The 18,209-nt window shown below is 42.1% G+C and overlaps 1 protein-coding gene across 1 annotated transcript in view; it reads right to left on the bottom strand.

Annotated features, from left to right (window-relative positions):
- Nucleotides 1–1,673: 1,673 nt before the first annotated feature.
- ELL2 (elongation factor for RNA polymerase II 2) overlaps nucleotides 1,674–18,209 on the bottom strand; it is a 65,396-nt gene continuing 48,860 nt past the window's right edge. The window contains exons 6-12 of the mRNA XM_044275991.1: nucleotides 14,981–15,105; nucleotides 13,242–13,326; nucleotides 10,538–11,087; nucleotides 8,049–8,112; nucleotides 6,803–6,974; nucleotides 5,255–5,299; nucleotides 1,674–3,172 (exon numbers count right to left, since the gene is read on the bottom strand). Coding sequence (XP_044131926.1) covers nucleotides 3,056–3,172; nucleotides 5,255–5,299; nucleotides 6,803–6,974; nucleotides 8,049–8,112; nucleotides 10,538–11,087; nucleotides 13,242–13,326; nucleotides 14,981–15,105 — 1,158 coding nt within the window. The 3' untranslated portion in view covers nucleotides 1,674–3,055. The remainder of the gene's footprint in view (nucleotides 3,173–5,254; nucleotides 5,300–6,802; nucleotides 6,975–8,048; nucleotides 8,113–10,537; nucleotides 11,088–13,241; nucleotides 13,327–14,980; nucleotides 15,106–18,209) is intronic.

Genomic DNA, 18,209 nt, shown 5'->3' with positions numbered 1-18,209 from the left:
ACTCCCAACAACAAATGTCAGTGGTTCTAATATTTTGTTGTGGTGGGAAATGAAGTGCAGTTTGAAGTACCCGGCTATGCCTAGATTTCCGCTCCAATTAAAAATAATCCACACACGTACACCAGGCCGAGTCTATTTATGGGGAGTGTGGCCACTGGTCAAGAGTGTTCGGCAAACTCAATTGTGGATGGCAGAGATTTGTGTAAAAAGGTTTCATACAATTTACTTATCCAGAAGCTGGCCGTACACATTAAGATCGCTGCCGGCTGAACTATTGACCAAGCTTGTTTGGCGGCCTCCCTATATGCCTGCACCCTCAATCAAGCATGCAGTGTGTTCTCCATAGACACCTCTGGAAGCAGCTCATCTTCCTTAAGAAAAAGAAGAATTGCAAGTTAAATTCAACTGCCCAATCCTTCTCTCCCAACATATGTCAGAAAATCAGGTCTCCACAAAGCAAATATGGAAAATCAACATGGAAATCAGGAGGTCTCCACGGGCATTAGACAAGTTGGCTACTCAAATCAGCAGGTTCCAACATTAAAAAGGCATCTGTCAGCAGATTTGTACTTTCGACACTGCTGACCTATTACATGTGCACTTGGCAGCTGAAAACATCTGTGTTGGTCCTATGTTCATATGTGTCCGCATTGCTGAGAAAAATGGTTTTAATACATACAAATAGGCCTCTAAGAGCAATGGGGGTGTTGCCATTACACCCAGAGATGCTCTCTGCAACTGCTGCACTCACGGGGCCAGGCAGTGTAAACATGATCACACCTGGCCCTGACTTCTCCTAAAGTCTTGCACTGTGCTGTTTACACTGCCTGGCCCTGTCAGAGTGCATGGTAGTTGCAGAGAGTGCAGAGCCTCTAGGTGTAATAGCACCCCCCCCCCCTGTTGATCCTAGAGGCTCATTTGCATATATTAAAACATAATTTTTCTCAGCACTGCGGGCACATATGAACATGGGACCAACACAGATGCCTTCAGCTGCCAAGTGCACATGTAACAGGTCAGCCAGTGTCATCGGTACATATCTGCTGACAGTGACCAAACCCTTTAAAGTACATCTAACAGAATCCAGGCAGCATCCTCCCTTGCACAGGAGCCGAACTGTAGTTTAACCGATCCAAAGCCTGTGCAGAATAAGATGTGGCTATGGATGGGCAAGAAAGTCATCACGTGATTGAAGCACATGACTGCTGCGATTTTGGCTCCTATGGAAGCGGGGCCTGGTAGCCAGAGGCCTTGTGACAAGCAACTCAGGTGAGCTAAAAGGTGACCTGTCTGATTACTGAGGCACAGCATGGACCTGTGTGCCCATTTAGCCTGATTCTTTTAAAGTGGACAACTGAAGGCCACAAAAAAATAAATGGCTGAAAAGGAACCATTTCCCACATCTCAAAATGTAGTATAAACGTAAGTTCTGCAATGTAGCCAACATTTGTAAAGTTTCAATATGTGCAATAGAGATGCATGAAATGTTTTACTTTTCCCCATAAAACTGGTTTGTGATAAGCAGCTGCAGAATTATTCCCCCCGCAGCAGAACCACACTGATGACTGATGGCACCGAGACACATGACAGCAAAACATCTAACCTTCACATGGTCTGAATTTAGGATTCCTCAACTGCACAAACATTCTGGTTTACAGAGAGACAAGAGCAAGCATGTTTGATGCTGGAGGCAATGTTTATTACAGATACTGACAACAGGCTTTTTTGGCAAACATTCCAATAATGACATCTGTAAACATTATGCGTCCCTTTTTCATTGGCAGCACTTATGACAGGGGAAAAAATTATTTCAGTCTACCCAGAATGCAAAGAAAAGCAAAATATATATATAAATTAAAAAAAAATTAAATAAAAATAAGTGTTCCCACATGAAAAAAAATATTATAATTTTAATTAAAGTAAACTGGTACATTGCATGAAATGCAACTTTGTGCTGTCTGATGATCACAGTATTTCTTAAAGTTAAATATATCTGTACTTTACTTAAGCTCCTGGTTTACAGGAGAAAAAAAAAATCTTTACATATACATGTAGGTAAATAGTCTCTTTGCATAATCTTTCAAAAATACTTTATATCCGTATATAAATAAGTTACCTACATTGTTACATTTCTTAATTTGTAATCCCAAAAAAAGTTAAACCTCTTCACAAGAAGTAACACCCCCCTCCACTGAAAGGGCTCCGCTTGGTTTGATACCAGCTCCCTTATTACCCTCCCCCTCACTCCGATGTCAATGCTGACAAATTCTTGAAATGGAAATGCAAACGTTTTCCACAACACAAGTAGCAAATTCATAGGAAAAACCCTAGAATAACACTCGCCAGTTTTTTAAAACCTGAGCGTTTGGCCTATTACATAGCAGCTTTGAGTTCATCATGCATGCTCACACCCACACAACCCTTGCACACGTACAAGCACGCTCCTAGACGCTGATAGGCCACGGTGTGCTTCCCATTGCTTTAGTAAGACGGGAAGCCGTGTAGAAATACTTAACTACACTAAATATAAACAGGCAAACACCTTAAGGCATCCATTGAAGTGTGTGTAGGGAGGGGTTATGACTTAAAGTTTAGGATAGATTTTTTTTTTATATTTTTTTTCTGTCTCTTAACCCTCTATTTTTATTTTGCTTTTTGTGTTTGTTTTATTTTTAAATACATTTTTGTGCAAATTTTTTTTAACCTTTACCATTTAAGGCAAAGGGTTTGCATTTAAGAAAGACAGACAGACATTTATCCAAAAGCACATTATGCTACATAAAACTTAGAATGCGCAGTTTGAGTATAGTCACTGGAATTCCAGTATCTATACTGATTTCCACAGATAAATGAGAGTCCGAAGGACAAGGAAGAGGAAAAAGCAGCTTTTAAATAAGCAGGATAAAGGTAAGGTTGGGCACCAGGAGGAGGGAAGAAATTAAGTCTGCTAATACTGAAACTCCTGAAAAAAAGTTTCTTTGCTTTATCCTAGCGTAACACATCTGGAATTTAAAATAAATAACGTTAAGTATTCACATCTTGTCTAGGCAGAGCTTTAGTGCCAGGACTCTGCCAGTTGTTGGTCAAATTCCCCTATTAGTCTTTTGATGTGGGCAAGCTTGTTGTGCAGGTATTCACATCTGTATTTTTCTTCATAATAGTTCGGACTTGCCTGTAAACAGACAAAGGAATGGATGTAAATGTGTATTCAAATGTAAGCTTGGAAGACAATAGAACATGCATTATAAAATGAGGTAAAATGTGAGGGATCCAAAAGGCAGGGCCAGTACAAGAAAAGCACTGGTCAAGCTGCCAAGCCATTTATTAAACCCCCCAAATTTTACACAGGCACATTTTGTCCATGATTTCAATTGTTAAATTTAATGAGTTTTCCATTTTCCAAAACTGTTGTCTAAGTGGATGAAATAGTATTGTCATGACCAAGAATTGATTACATGCAGGGTATCCACTTATCAGAACTCAAAACTTCAAGGGGTTGTCTCATCTCTTCTGTTCAGGGCTGATGCTGAACATCCTCAACAATTTGGGGGTGTTGACTTGGAAGTTGATAGGTAGCACAGACAACCAGGGTAAAGTCACTGCTTGTCTGTGCACACGTTCCCGAGACTGCTAGTGAAGCATTTTCATTAGCAGCTTCAGAGCAGAGGGACGATGGAGTAAGCAGACAGTGACTGAGTGGAGAACAGCTCCAAGGCTACTGCACATGTCATGGAGCTGTTCTACAGACTGATGCGAGGTGACTGGGACGGGAGTTGGTGTGCATGCTCCTGGTGACCTGCACTGCACAGCAACCACTGCTACACTGTAGCAGTAACCATATCCTAGGTCAACGAGCAGACCGAAAAGGGTTAGAATATTCAGAGTGGCATGTACTGAAGATTCAGGTATGCTAGAACCATTTAATGACATGACAACCCATTTGGCTTTTAAATTAGAATGAAAATAAAATTCTGTCATGCAATAAGAGACCAAATTACTACATCATTGTTGCAACAAAACCAGCCAAAATAAATGGGACCAAAATGAATCACGCTGCATATAGTCACGGGGTCAGGGTACACGGGGGCATCTAAAGCACTCTAAATGGCAGCCATTGCTCCAAAAACAAAGGCTGCGGTCCTCAGTACCCCCTAGTATGAGGCCAACACCAGTATTATATCAGTAATCAGACTACAACAAGATGTGCAGTAGAGGGGCAATTGCCCTCAATCACTACTCTCCTAAAACAGTACCCACTGACAGCGTTACAGCTCACATCAATTATCAAATTACTCCATAACCCAGATGGCATGTGGAAAAACGCATTTCACAAATTACATCACACAGACTAAACATAACCGGCTTCATGCAAATTAAGTCCCTGCTATCCAAACTTGTTTCTCCTGACAGCCATTTGGGAACCTATACAAATAAAGGTGCACTGAACTGGTCTCCTTTAGTTTTTTTTATAATGCCATATCACCACCTACAGTGGCCACTGTAGAGAAAATGTATGACCGGCCATGTATTCTGGTTATAGAATGATATGGCAACTAAACTAATCTAAGAACTAATACTGCCACTTTACAAAGCACTGCTGCAGCCTCATCTGGAATATGCAGTCCATTTCTGGGAACCAGTACATAGAAAGGATGCACCGCAGCTTGAAAAAGTACAGAGGAGAGCGACTAAAATAAGGGGCATGGAGGGTCTTAGTTATGAAGAAAGATTAAAATAATTGAATTTAGTCTTGAGAAGAGAAGTCTAAGGGGGGACATGATTAACCTATACAAATATATAAATGGGCCATACAAAAAATACGGCGAAAAGCCGTACTGTGGCGGCAGCAGGGAGCGCACAGCGTCATAGCAACCCATGACGCCATGCGCTCCTGCACTCAGCAGGAATCCAGGCCGCGGTTCCACGGACCGCTCACGGCCGTGTACATTCGGCCTTACTGTGAGAACAGTGAATCTGTGGAATAGGCTTCCTCAGTACGTGGTCACAGCAGGAACAGTGGACAGTTTCAAAAAGGGTTTAGACAAATGTTTAAAAGTAAAAAACATTAATGCTTATGAAAACGTGTAGAAGTCTTACTTCCTTCTGGGATTCGCGTCCCCACCTATCCCTTGGTTGAACTTGGACGTATGTCTTTTATCAACCGTATTAACTATGCAACTATGTAACTAGCCTGAGTGAAACCAGCATTTAACTTACAAAATGAAGAATTCTATATTATGCTTGAGATCCATACCTCTTTAAATTTCCTGTACTCCTTGATAACCTCTTCATGTACAATCTGCAAAGATAGAGGTCAGTAAAATACAAGTTTATTAAGGACCAGCCCTCAAGGTTGATAGCTCACAACATTTCATGGGGGGGACCCCCAACAGTCAGGCATTTATGGCACAACATATAGATCTCCGATGTGTGCGATCGGAATAACCAAATGTTTTTACTAATTTTTTGAAAGTATAGATCAGTAGGGGACACCATACATCCCTTCCAGCTATACATGTTTTAGTTCTCACATGTTAAGTAGGAATGTAATAAAAATGTTTTAGTTCACATTAGACAATCTTAAAAGCTATAGCAGTGGCAAGATAAAAATTGTTTCACATGTTGGTGGTTATAGCAAGTCAAAAAAAAAAAGTTTCAGTCAGCGATCATTTATTAATCTTTAGACCCAGATTTGCTGTTGCAGACTTTTCTCCTGTGGATGGTCCCCTCCCAGTCATAAGCTGATGAGAGGACTGCATATCCAGGGTGCTGATGCTTCATTAGCCATCAGCAAGTGTCATTCCTGGACTGATTTCTTCTAATATGGCCCTGTATTCAGGCTGCCATTATGTTGGCAAGTGTGAAATCTCTTCCCTGATGTCAGCTGTGTGATCTATTACTCGTTCCCCTTCACATTCTGCCATGGGTTCTATTTTCGCTATACTGATTCTGTGTGACCTCTCCCCCTGAATACCTTAGGTCCTCAACTCACCAGCAGCTTGTTCTGCATGTACACCCCCTTTCCTAGGATTACTATTAGGTCCCAGGCACACAACCATATTTTCTGTCTGCATCAGATTTTGATTTTTTTGCAGACCGGATGCAGACCCATTTATTTCTGTGTGTATTTGAATGTCCGTTCTGAGGCTCATCAAAAATGAAAGAAAATGTCCTATGCTTGGCCGTATTGCAGACAAGAATAGACATTTCTACAATAGTGTAGGATATGCAGAATGGGAGAGCATGGTGCACACAGCCTGTATCCTTTGTAAGACCCGTGGACGACAAAATGGATACGTGTTGTGCATGGAGAGAAAGAAGGGGTAGAGCAGATATCTGCCATGAGGGAGTGTTGTATGTTAGAAGCAGCCGCACAGCCAGCTATGTATAGGAGTTGCAGACTACCACAAAGTGGTAGGACTTTTTAATGAAGACTATATAAAAAAAAACAGCTTAAGGGGGTTGTGCACCTTAGGGAGAGTTTTTGGCAACTTCTCCCCCACCCAAACCTGGAAAGACAAGCATAATTATCTGCTTTCCGGCACAGGCTCCTTCGTTCCACAGCCTCGGCTGCTCTCCCTGGACAATCTGGATGTAAACTTCCTGGTCATGTGATGCAAGGGAAGCAGGTCAACAGGAAGTTGACATCCAGGAAGCCCAGTGGTAAGTAGAAGCCTGCTCCAGAACACAGGCAAGTATGCTTCTCTTTGCAGGTCTGCTCAGGGTGGCCAACACCCACCCCCAAAGGTGCAAAGCCCCTTTAATTTTGCAGGTAGCAAGCAAAATGCATTGTTGAACATACCTGGTATTCCTTAGAACCAGGGGAAAGGCGCTTTCTTTGGGCATCCAGCTGCATGAATTTTGTAGTGATACCTTCTACTCTGGCATGTAAGCTGCGATACTCATCATATTCAGAGTTGAAGTCATCTTTGTAACTTTGCCTCTGTTCTTTGGACACAATAACAGTGTATTTTCTACAAAGAAACAATTGAGTGTTAGTGAGCCGCTCAAATACATACTACAGTCATTTTTTAGAAATGCACTTGCTGTGCTTTAGGTTTTATCTTCTTTAGGTCTCATTTTGAAGGACCTAGAAGCAGAAAGTCCACTGACTGCACACTAACATTTCATTTTCACAGTGGTGCTGCAGGGGAACTGAACCAATGCTGCCATTTCCTCCCGCAGATTACAGCCGATTTCTGCAATTGCCTGCAGTGGGACATACTGATTAACATGTTAGGGGACACTACAAAAATAATTCACTTTAACTGCAGAAAATTGTGGCATTTACTTCTCAGACCTTTTTAACCCCTTAACAGTCACATTAAAATTTTAAAAACTCCCAAAAATATCACTATTAAAGGATTTTGGATTCATCTCTGAACCATTTTGGTGTTCATATACTGCATGGGCCTGGTCTTGTTTGTACGCTGACAATCTAAGAATTAAAACAAAACCAGTATCACAGCATTATCCTCACTACTTCAGGAGATATAGCTGTTAGAAATCGGATCAGGAGTAAAAGCAACTGAAACCTGCTTTCATTTTTCAGCCACTTAGACTCCAGAGCCAGCTACATCTCCCTAAGTAGGGATGATAATGCTGTGGTCTCGTTTTAAAGTTTAGAAAGTTTTCAAAAAAGTCCAGGCCCATACATCTGGCTGCTATCAATCCTAAAATATGATGGACTAAACAAACCCTTCCCTCCATTAGGGAAGCTGTATACATAGCCACTTCTGTGAATATGACAAACATTGATACTCTTTAACGATGGCCAATTTACAGATCAATTTTTCCTCCACTCAGCCCAGCTTTCTGAATATTTTGTTCTAAATGTCAGACACCATATATGCATTGCTTTACCAGGTTTTTAAAATCGATAACTTGAAATCAATAAGAACAGAAGTAATGTAATGAAAAGGGGGTATAATTTGTTAACAGCAGCAGTACTCCCCATTGTTTCTTTGTTGAAATTGTTAGCCAAATATTTTCAGAGGAACAGGGTTACTTTCTTGAATAGTGCCGAACAGCATTTTGATACTACTTACATCATGTAATCTGGTAATTCTGTTGTAGATGAAGGATCTGATGCTGTGCAGGTTTCTTTAATGTCTGTTCATGGAAAAAATATGTATACTTAAGTTACAAGAATAATGAACATTATAAAGTCATTGAAATAGTTGAGGCAATTTTATAACTATGAACAAAATGTCCCTATTAACTTGGAAACCACCCTATTAGGATATATAATCTGGATGAGGTAACCATTTTTTGCAGTTCGCAAGGTAAAAAGTGAAGAGCGATTTTAAAAATGTACAGCCCTGGAAAAAAAAAAAAACAACTAAATTTTAGCTTAAGGATGAGTGAATTTCACATTTTGAAGTTTGTGTGGGTTCGTTTTGTGGCATTTACTGAATTGAGTTATGGATTCCGTTACCACGGACAATAACGCAATTCCATGATGGAATGCTTTTTGAGGCATTCTATTATTCCGTCATACTAGAAGTCTATGGTCCTCTCCTGCGCAACTTAAACAGGACGGATCCGTTACGCATGCCATAGACTTCTATTATGACGGAATAACAGAATGCCTCGAAAGGCATTCAGTCATGGAATTGCGTTATGGTCCGTGGTAACAGAATCCATAACGCAATTCGGTAAATACCACAACACGAACTTCAAAATCTGAAATTCGCTCATCCCTAAATATTATGACTAACGTGTATCTGTTTTTTTCCAAGTTCCAAAGTAATCACTTATTCAAAATAGAGGGAGTAGGCATCTTATCAGTGGGGGTTAGATCTTTGGGCTCCTCACCAATCACAAGAACAGGGGCCCCATTTCTCACAAAGGGGCAGGTGATGCACAACCACTGCACCTATTCATTCTCTATGGTACTGCACTAATCGCAGAGCCAACTTCTCTAAGTATCTCTTGTTCTTTTATATAGTGAATACAGCATCGTAAAATTTACCATTTATATATTCGATTGCAGAGTGCCACTGCATTGTGTTTAGTTCTACTAAAGACAGCAGAGAGCTGTACTGTAACTCTGGTACCACTATAGAAATGAATGAGGCGCAGCAGTCGGGTACGACCTAGTGCTCCGTTTATGCAGCAGAACAGGTCCACCGTTCTGGTCATCAGTAGAGGTCAGACCCCCACCAATCAGAATTATCTCCCTATCCTGTTGGAGTCTGGGCAGCACGAAGGCTAATTGGTTAGCACTGGTGCCTTGCTGCACTGGCATCCTGGGTTCGATCCTGACCAAGGACAACATCTGCATTGAGTCTGTATGTTCTCCCTGTGTATGCGTGGCTTTTCTCTGGTATCCTCCCACACTCCATACTGATAGGGAACTTAGACTGCGAGGCCCACAGGGGACAGTGAGTGATGATGTCTGTAAAGCGCTGCGGAATATAGTAGCGCTAGATAAGTGTGTATAATGAATAAAGAGTCGGGACTTGACAAGTACTTTAAAAAGGAAGCCAGTGCTAGGAAGCATACCCCCCCCCCCCCCCCCCGCTCTACTAGGATGTAAACTTCCATCTTGATTCAGCTGCAGCCAGCGATTGGCCATAGTGTCAAAGTGGAAGTTTACATCCTAGGAGTGCAGAGGAGAGAAAGAGCAGGGAACCAGAAAGCAGGTAATTATGCTTTGCAGGTCTGCCCACACTCCCCCTCAAGTACAGATGGGTTCTATACCAACTGTGCTTGGAAGATATACAATTTATGCATGTAAACAATCCAAGCTACTTCTACCAAGACACTGTGGAAAACCAAAGCAAAAGATGACCCTGCAAAAATCCTGTAGACCAGAGGCTACACCCTTAAAGGGCACATACAGATAAGGACTCCTGCTGCATGACTATGCAGATTAAACTTACTATTCAGCGTTTTAGTTCTAAGCTATATTCGTTCTTAGGCCTTGAAATGTAAGCCGAGTGGGTGTCACCTGGGCTGGGGTAAAACCATGCGTCTCTTATGCGAGAAAAAAAATAAATAAAAGTATACAATCGGCCCACAAACATTAGATGGGACTAGAACTTGTAATACTAATTAGTAGGTTAAACTGAAAAAAAAATTAAAAAAAAAAAAAAAAATATACACATTCACAAGCAATCTGAAACATCAGGACAAAGTGGTGCACATTATCCACCCACTGCCTATAAAAAAAAAAAGCTGGGACATATACAACTGTTGTACCATTACTGTTATTTCTCCTTGATATATGGAAAGACAACCAGATACTGTATTACCATTCCTCTTGTCAGTTGGGCGCTTCTCAACATAGTGCAACACTCATGGTACCCATGGCACCGATTAGACTACGCCAGAGTATTCAGGGCCACAATACTTAAGGGGAAGGGTATAATTCCGCTATCAACGTAGATGCTACAAAAAGGAATGCAAATCTACTAAAAATGTTTCTCTCAAGGACAGGTTAAAATTAAGATCAGCAATGCCAACACCAAGTAGTCAACGGCAAAAAACTATTTCTTTGATCTAATAGCTGTATAAAATGACAACACCGCACCTTTCTTTTTATCCGGCTTGGGGCTCATTTCCAACTTAACGATTTCTTTTTTCAGTAGGACTGGCTTTTCTTCAATGGGTTCAGTATCCAGTTTTTTGCGGTCCTTATCTTTGTGTTTTTTGGATTTCTTTGCCTTTTTGTGCAATGTGCCATTTTTATCGTCCTTGGGATCTGAATTTCCCAAATTAATTGGCATTGATATAGATTTATCCAGAGTAGTCCTAGAGGTATATTTATTTTGCTGGTCCTCGTAGGTGCTGCTATTTTGACTGAAACTGTCCATGGGCAGATCCTGTGTCCCCCTACCCTCAGGAGTACTGGGAGAATTGGAGTTAGAGTTCATATTTTGTGGATTGGAAACTGGAAGGCGTGCAGGTGGAAGTGGCGGAAGTGCTGGGGTGGCAGCAGCGGGCGGAGGAGGTGGTGCTGGTTTGTCATTGGTTAAACCTAAATGACCATTTAGAGTTGGCTGCACCCTGTTTGTAAGATGAGATATCCTTGGTTTCTTGTTCATTAATGGATCAATGAATTCAGTGTCCAGAAGACGTTTCTTAAAGAATGAAAAATGTTGGCATGTTAGAGATCAAAACCACGTATTAGTTACCGATACTGATGGCATTATAGTCTTGAAAGAAAAAGCATACATTTATGCTCAGTGGATAAATGAGCAATGTACGCCAGATATTAGGAAAGTGGTTTATAAAGGCTGAATCAAAATGATATTAACAGGGTTCTCTAGAAATGGATAATGAGGACCTATACTCAGGAGTATCGTTATCACATTGGTGGGGGTTCAAGTCCTGGCACGCCCGCCAATCAGCTGTTAGTGAGCCACCGCTCCTGGCAGGTCTCCAAGCATTGCACCATACATAGAATAGCGCTGCTTGGTATTGCAACTCAGCCCCATTCACTTCAATTAGGCTGAGCTGCAACTAGGCTACGTGACTGAGGTGACATGGCCCCAGCGCTAGTGGAGCACCGGCCTCTAACAGCTGATTAGCATGGGTGTCCCAAGTGGCATTCCCCCGCCAATCGGAAATTGATGAGGTATCCAGAGAATAGGAGGTCAATATAAATTACCCGACACCACCTTTAAATACCCGTTCCATTATCAATGACAACCTTCTTGCATCCTGATAGGACATATTTTAAGTGGTATAAATGAATGTCACTGTAAATAATTTAATATATCATTTATATAGGGCCAACATCTTCCATGGCACTTTTTAATCAGAAGATGCATGTAAAAACAAGGTCAGATGACGAGAGTAAGGGCCCTAGATGTGATGGGCCATGCGAAACAGATGTGGTTTTAGGGCACGTCTAAAACTGTGGCCGTTTAAAGATTTCTCATAACTGGTGCAACTTGAAAAGTCTTGGAGGTAGGTTCAACGTTTTCGATTATGGTGGCTGTTTGGTGCAAATGATTTGCAGAATGGGTCATAGATGAGGGAGGAGATGTAGGGAGGTGGAGCACTGTGTAGAGCTTTGCTTTCCGTTTAAATACAAATGGATATGAAAAATTTAAAATCCCCCAAAAAATCTTTAAAGAAGCATTTAACAAACATGTGAATTAAATAGGTCATTTTCTGATGACACATTCCCTTTATGGGTATCAAGTGCAATGACTAGTATTAAGTGCAGGCATTCATGTAGTGGTTCACAATAGACTGGGGAGGGAAGAGTTAGTGACTAAAAGACTGATTAGTAATAGGTTACGGTAACTCAGGCAAAAGTGAATCAGGGCAACAAAGTGTTTGCCGTTTCCACAGCAGGAAAGCACAATTACCACAAATAAAACAAAACCATCCTATACATACAAAATTTTATATTTGGTTTGGAAAGAACCTTATAGGAGATCATGTGATCTGGCTCTTTAAAAAGGATGGCCTTAGAACAGTGGGGGAGTCAGACTGCATCCCTGCCAGATTTTGGGACAGGCCGCAGTTCTCCAACACTACTTCCCAGTTGGCGCTTACCAAGCACAGCGCTGTACGTTCAGAAGCAGCTGTGCTTGGCATCACAGCCAAGGCTGAATTTAGACGGCTGTATCAAAAATCAGACAGGACATCAATTTTAAAGAACTGGATAACATCGTAAATAAAAAAATATTCATTGTTCAACTTCTTCATTTTAGCCAGAGTGGAGTGGCTACAGATACTCTTGCTCTTGAGGTACTAGTACATCTGCTCATTGACAGCCCAATGGTAAATAAGTAAACCTTAAAGGAGTTATCTGCTTTTTACTATTGATTACCTATCCTCAGGATAGGTCAGATATCCGATAGACAGCGATCTGTCTCCCAGCACCCCGCTGATCAGCTGTTTGAAGAGAAAGCAGTGCCCATATGAGCGCTGCCTCCTCTTCTGTGCAGAAGCGAGTAGTGTAATTACAGCCCTTTCTATAGGAGGGCTTATACGAGTGCTGCTTTCTCTTCAAACAGATGATAGGCGGGGGTGTCGGGTGTCAGGCCCCCACCGATCTGATATTGTTTACCTATTCTGAGGATAGGTCAATAGTAAAAAGCAGACAACCCCTTTAAATTTCCCAAGTTGCAGCAATATAGACAAATGGACAACAAATGTGTTCACCGATATTAGAGCGTGTATACACGCATCTTGTAGCATCAGTATTAGTAATAAGGATAGCATTTAAACGCGTGGAAAAAAAGATTTCTAGACACTTCCATGGTCATACAAAATACCTGGGAAGGAGATGTAGATGTAGCACTTAAAGGCGGAGATTCTGATTGACTGGTGCTGGTTGCATTCTGAGATTGATTAAGTTTTCTGTTAAAAATGAAACCACACGCTAGATTACTGAGCAAATGCAATTTTTTAGTAACCAACTTCATATCAATATGGTTTTAAAAAAAGCACTCCAGGTTTTTAGTTTATTTTAAATATATTACTAACTTGCCACTAGTATTCCAGCATTGTCATTTGTTACACCTAACTCAGTTGCATCCACATGTTTTGAACCTTTTCATTATGGGAACAGAGTTAGGCTACTGTCACACTTGCGTTCAGAGCGGATCCGTCTGGTGTCTGCAGACGGATCCGCTCCTATAATGCAGACTATGGGATCCGTTCTGAACAGATCCGTCTGCATTATAGTTTAGAAAAAATTCTAAGTGTGAAAGTTGCTCAGACAGATCCGTCCAGACTTTACATTGAAAGTCAATGGGGGATCTGAAAATTGAGCCATATTGTGTCAACTTCAAATGGATCCTTCCCATTGACTTACATTGTAAGTCTGGACGGATCCGTTTGCCTCTGCACGGCCAGGCGGACATCCAAACGCTGCAAGCAGCGTTCGGGTGTCCGCCTGCTGAGCGGAGGACAAATGGTGCCAGAATGATGCATTCTAAGCGGATCCGCATCCACTCAGAATTCATTAGGGCAGTACGGATGCGTTCAGGGCCGCTTGTGAGCCTTCAAACGGAACTCACAAGCGGAGCCCCAAACGCTAGTGTGAAAGTAGCCTAATGTGACCTCAATTATGACCAGAGGTCCACAGCAGGCTCTAATGTGTAAACAGGAACTGTGTCCCCCTGGGTGGCTGACTTCCTGGGAACTACAGAAGACATCACCAATCAAATCCATTCTAGCAGCTCTCGGGCACCTCACGGTCCTCTGTAAATCCCTGTATTCTGTTGAAAATAAAGTGTCTGCCTTATGTAAAGGAGGAGGAGGGCAGATCTATAGCAAGTGAGTATATACACACACAACGATTAGCTGCAGTTAAATAAACCTCTTGATTCACACTGCCTGTCTGTACTATCGTGTATGCCGACTCTCCAGTGTAGTTCTAGGCGATGTTACATCACAGTGGTCTCCCTGCCTCCTGAATGTAAAAGCTGACAAAGAGGAGATGTGACAGGGCGGATAGAGCAGACAGGCTCAAGCTAAATGACACAGGAAAACATGGAGACCCTGCAGTGTGAGGGGAGAAAAGATCTGTGTCACTGATCTGTGATGGCTGCCATTACACAGAGCAGTGTGTTGAGACTCCACCCTCCTGTCTACAAAGCCAGGCAGGATGGGATATATGGGATTAATTAGGAAAACCATATTAAGATGGCTGCCAACTCACAAATTAAAAATTAAACAAAAAAAAAAACAGTACACACAAGAGCCTCTATATTTTTTACAAAGAAGTTATTCTGCACAATATATGCAAAGAAAAAAAAATAAAATAAAAAACCCAGAGTGCTTCTTTAAAGAATGAACAAGTCTATAGAAAAGGAAAGGTCAGAGAAGCATGTGCTTGTGTCCAGCTAGAAAAACGCCAGAATGAAGGCAGATCTCCCTTTTGTACCATTACTACTGAAACGCACTATAAAAATAGTAGGAGAGGCATCTAGGCTAGAAGAATTAGCAACTACCAAGAATGTCGATTTACTAGCTGGATGAGAATTATTGCACAACGTCCAGCACATACCTGGAAAGAACTTTGTCTAATAACTGTTTGTCAAACTCAGAGTATCCAGGCCAATCTCGCTGTATCTCTTTGTAAACAAAGTCCTTAAGTGTATACGAGTTGTCCTTGGGGTTCAAATTGGCAACCTAAAGTCAAAAGGAGGACACAGCTTAAAAAGGCACAATAACTGTATACTTATATTTTTGCGTAAATAAGGAACATTTGTTGATAAACTGTTTGGACTAGCAAGGGCCAAATCAATAACAAAAAGGGTTGTTCACCCCTGTGGACCTTTTCTAGAGATCCCTTAGCACAGCCGGACCCACCGTGGTAATCATACTTACATGAACCTGGCCGGTGAGTTCCGGCTCCATCGCTGCAGGTCCCAGGTCTTCCTGAGCCAACATCCAATTTAAAGAGGACCTTTCACTACTCTACAAACTAAAAACTAACTATACCTGTGGGCAGAGCGGCGCCCAGGGGTCCCCCTGCACTTACTAGTAAGTCTGGGCGCCGCTCCGTTCGCCCGGTATAGGCTCCGGTGTCTGCGCTCCCTCTGACTGATTTCTTGTAGGAGGCGTGTCCCTTGCTGTAGTGCTGGCCAATCGCAGCGCATAGCTCATAGCCAGGCTATGAGCTGTGCGCTGCGATTGGCCAGCAGTGCAGCAAGGGACACGCCTCCTACAAGAAATCAGTCAGAGGGAGCGCAGACACCGGAGCCTATACCGGGCGAACGGAGCGGCGCCCAGACTTACTAGTAAGTGCAGGGGGACCCCTGGGTGCCACTCTGCCCACAGGTATAGTTAGTTTTTCGTTTGTAGAGTAGTGAAAGGTCCTCTTTAATGCCTGGTTACATGACTAGTGCAGCGGATACATGTCCCAGCATCAAACCAGAAAATGTGGGGAGACCAGGACCCTGCAGAGCTGGCACGCAGCGATTCAGCCATAAGCCAGCGGCGGGGATCAAGTAAGTATGATTACCACTGTGGGAGGTCTGTAGACAAGTTGAACAACACCTTTAACAACCACTTACATGCCATAAACATTTTTCAGATGGGAATACCCTTTTTAATTCCATATGGAATAAAATTGCCAATTTTTTATCTAAAATGCAACATAATATTGTGCGCTTAGACTTCATATAAAAAAAAAACCCATGCTTGAAATAATGACATTATACATTACAGCATTATAGGTAGCATGTAAACACAAGTCAGATGTTCATACGTGCTCATGAGCATCTATTAATATCCACACATCACTACTATACTTAGTCCATCATTTCCTACGACTCCAGAAGGTCCAGGGAGCACAACTGGGCATGAAGGTCCAGAGAACATATTGGATTACTCTGCAGCATGGCCTTCTATAGTCTCCAGCTGGTCCAAGTCCTTTAAAAGGCAATGCTAAATAAACCAGAGCCCACAGTGAAACCGTATAGCTCTTAGGCATGCTCCTAGATGAATAATGGACTTACTCAGGACTAAACCATGAGCACTAAAATCCTACAAATCCCAGCAGCGTCTATGTGCTAGAAAACAATCAACCCACAGAGTATATTAGCATTTTTCTGTATGCTTTGCCTATGCAGAAGAGACCAAGATTAAAAGGTAATGTGAGATGTGCAATATCCAACTACATCATCTGTTTGAAATGAGGCGACAAAACTTTTTCGGTATTTTATTTTTGAGGCAAATTCCTTTTTCATGACGTGTTGGTCAGGATATATTTCATACCTAGCTCTACATACTAACATCTGAGAACTGACTACAGCTACATTCCTCTCGTCTTCTCCCAGCTTTTGGGAACCTAGCCTAAAATACTATTTAAAGCACTACAGCAGGGATGCCCAACCTGTGGGCCTCAGCTGTTGCAAAACTACAACTCCCAGCATGCCAAAACAGCCTACAGTTCTCAGCCCTGAGCAGGGCACGGGGGGAGTTGTAGCTTTACAACAGCTGGAGGGCCACAGGTTGAACATCCCTGCACTACAGTAACAGAGGATATATCACTGTAGGAAATTAGGCTGAAACATGCCTATAGTGTTTGTCGTCCTGAATAGCTACACTTTAAACCCACCTGTCCCTTCAAGGCACATGCAGCCATCCCTAAGGAATCACGGAAGAATGCTATGTGGTCTGTTAGGTCATAGGGGGTTCTATTATTTAAAGGGATCACCTTTTTATAAATTTTGCAAGAGCAACTACTTACTTGTGTACTGTTTAACAGACCTTGCAAGGGCATGCGCTTCTTAAAAGGGATCTTGTCACCTGTATTATGCTGGCCTTGCTGAGGCAGTATAATGTAGTGGGGCCGCCTCCCCGATTTCAGCAGTCTGTCATTTCTGTGATGGCAAACCCACAGAAGGGAGATGCATCGGATGAGGTTCACTGCCCCCCACACTCCACTGCAGACAATGATTGGCAGGTTTCTTTCCCAAGCACAAGAAAAACCCATCACTCATTGTCTGGTGGCGGGTACAGCAGGCATCATTCTCACCTCCCTCCCAGTGCTGGTGCACACTGTGGGGTTCGGCATCACAAGTGACAGACCACAAACTAGGGAGACGGGCAGCATAGTACAAGTGACAGGATCCTGTTAAGAAATGCTCTTGAAAGGTCTATTGCTAGACAGAACCCAAATAAAGAGCTGCTCTAGTCAACTTATATTAGAAGTCCCTTGTAGAGTCCGCACAAAGCGTCTGAAATATATCCCAGGATTTCATCCTGCATTTAGAAACCATAGGGTTACAGACGTTTGCTCTTATGGGCACTGAAAACCACATAAGACTGCCCTCTTTCCTAGTACCGAGGGTGTTTGGGTCATTGGCAGGGAAGAGTACAGGGTTGCACTGTTCCAGGAGTTGCAGCACACAAAGACTCAGTCTGTGCCATTTAACCCCTTAACCCCCTAAGAAGACTACATTTACATTACAAGGAAGCAGAAAAGTTACAGGGTTTATATCTGCAATCCAATTAACAAAAAAACTCTTATTTAAAAGTGAGTGCGTCACCTACATTTTTTTCTGCTAGCTTATTTTCTGACTATTTCCTGAACATGAGTATGGGGGACAGCTAACTTTGCCTGAGCATGCTGAACGGCCAACAGCTCTCTCCCATCTCCCTCATACAAATATGTTTGACTGAAGGTGTCTATGTACGCTATGGGGAAAATTAAATATATTTAAAAAAATTACCATTTTTTTTGGTTAACAAAAGCTTTATTGAAACAATAGGCCATTCCCCATTAA

This window comes from Bufo gargarizans, chromosome 1, assembly GCF_014858855.1.
Source record: "Bufo gargarizans isolate SCDJY-AF-19 chromosome 1, ASM1485885v1, whole genome shotgun sequence".
In the NCBI taxonomy this organism is placed as follows: Eukaryota; Metazoa; Chordata; class Amphibia; order Anura; family Bufonidae; genus Bufo; species Bufo gargarizans.
The sequence above is the reverse complement of the archived record's forward strand: the minus strand, read 5'-3'. Positions and strand labels throughout refer to the sequence as shown.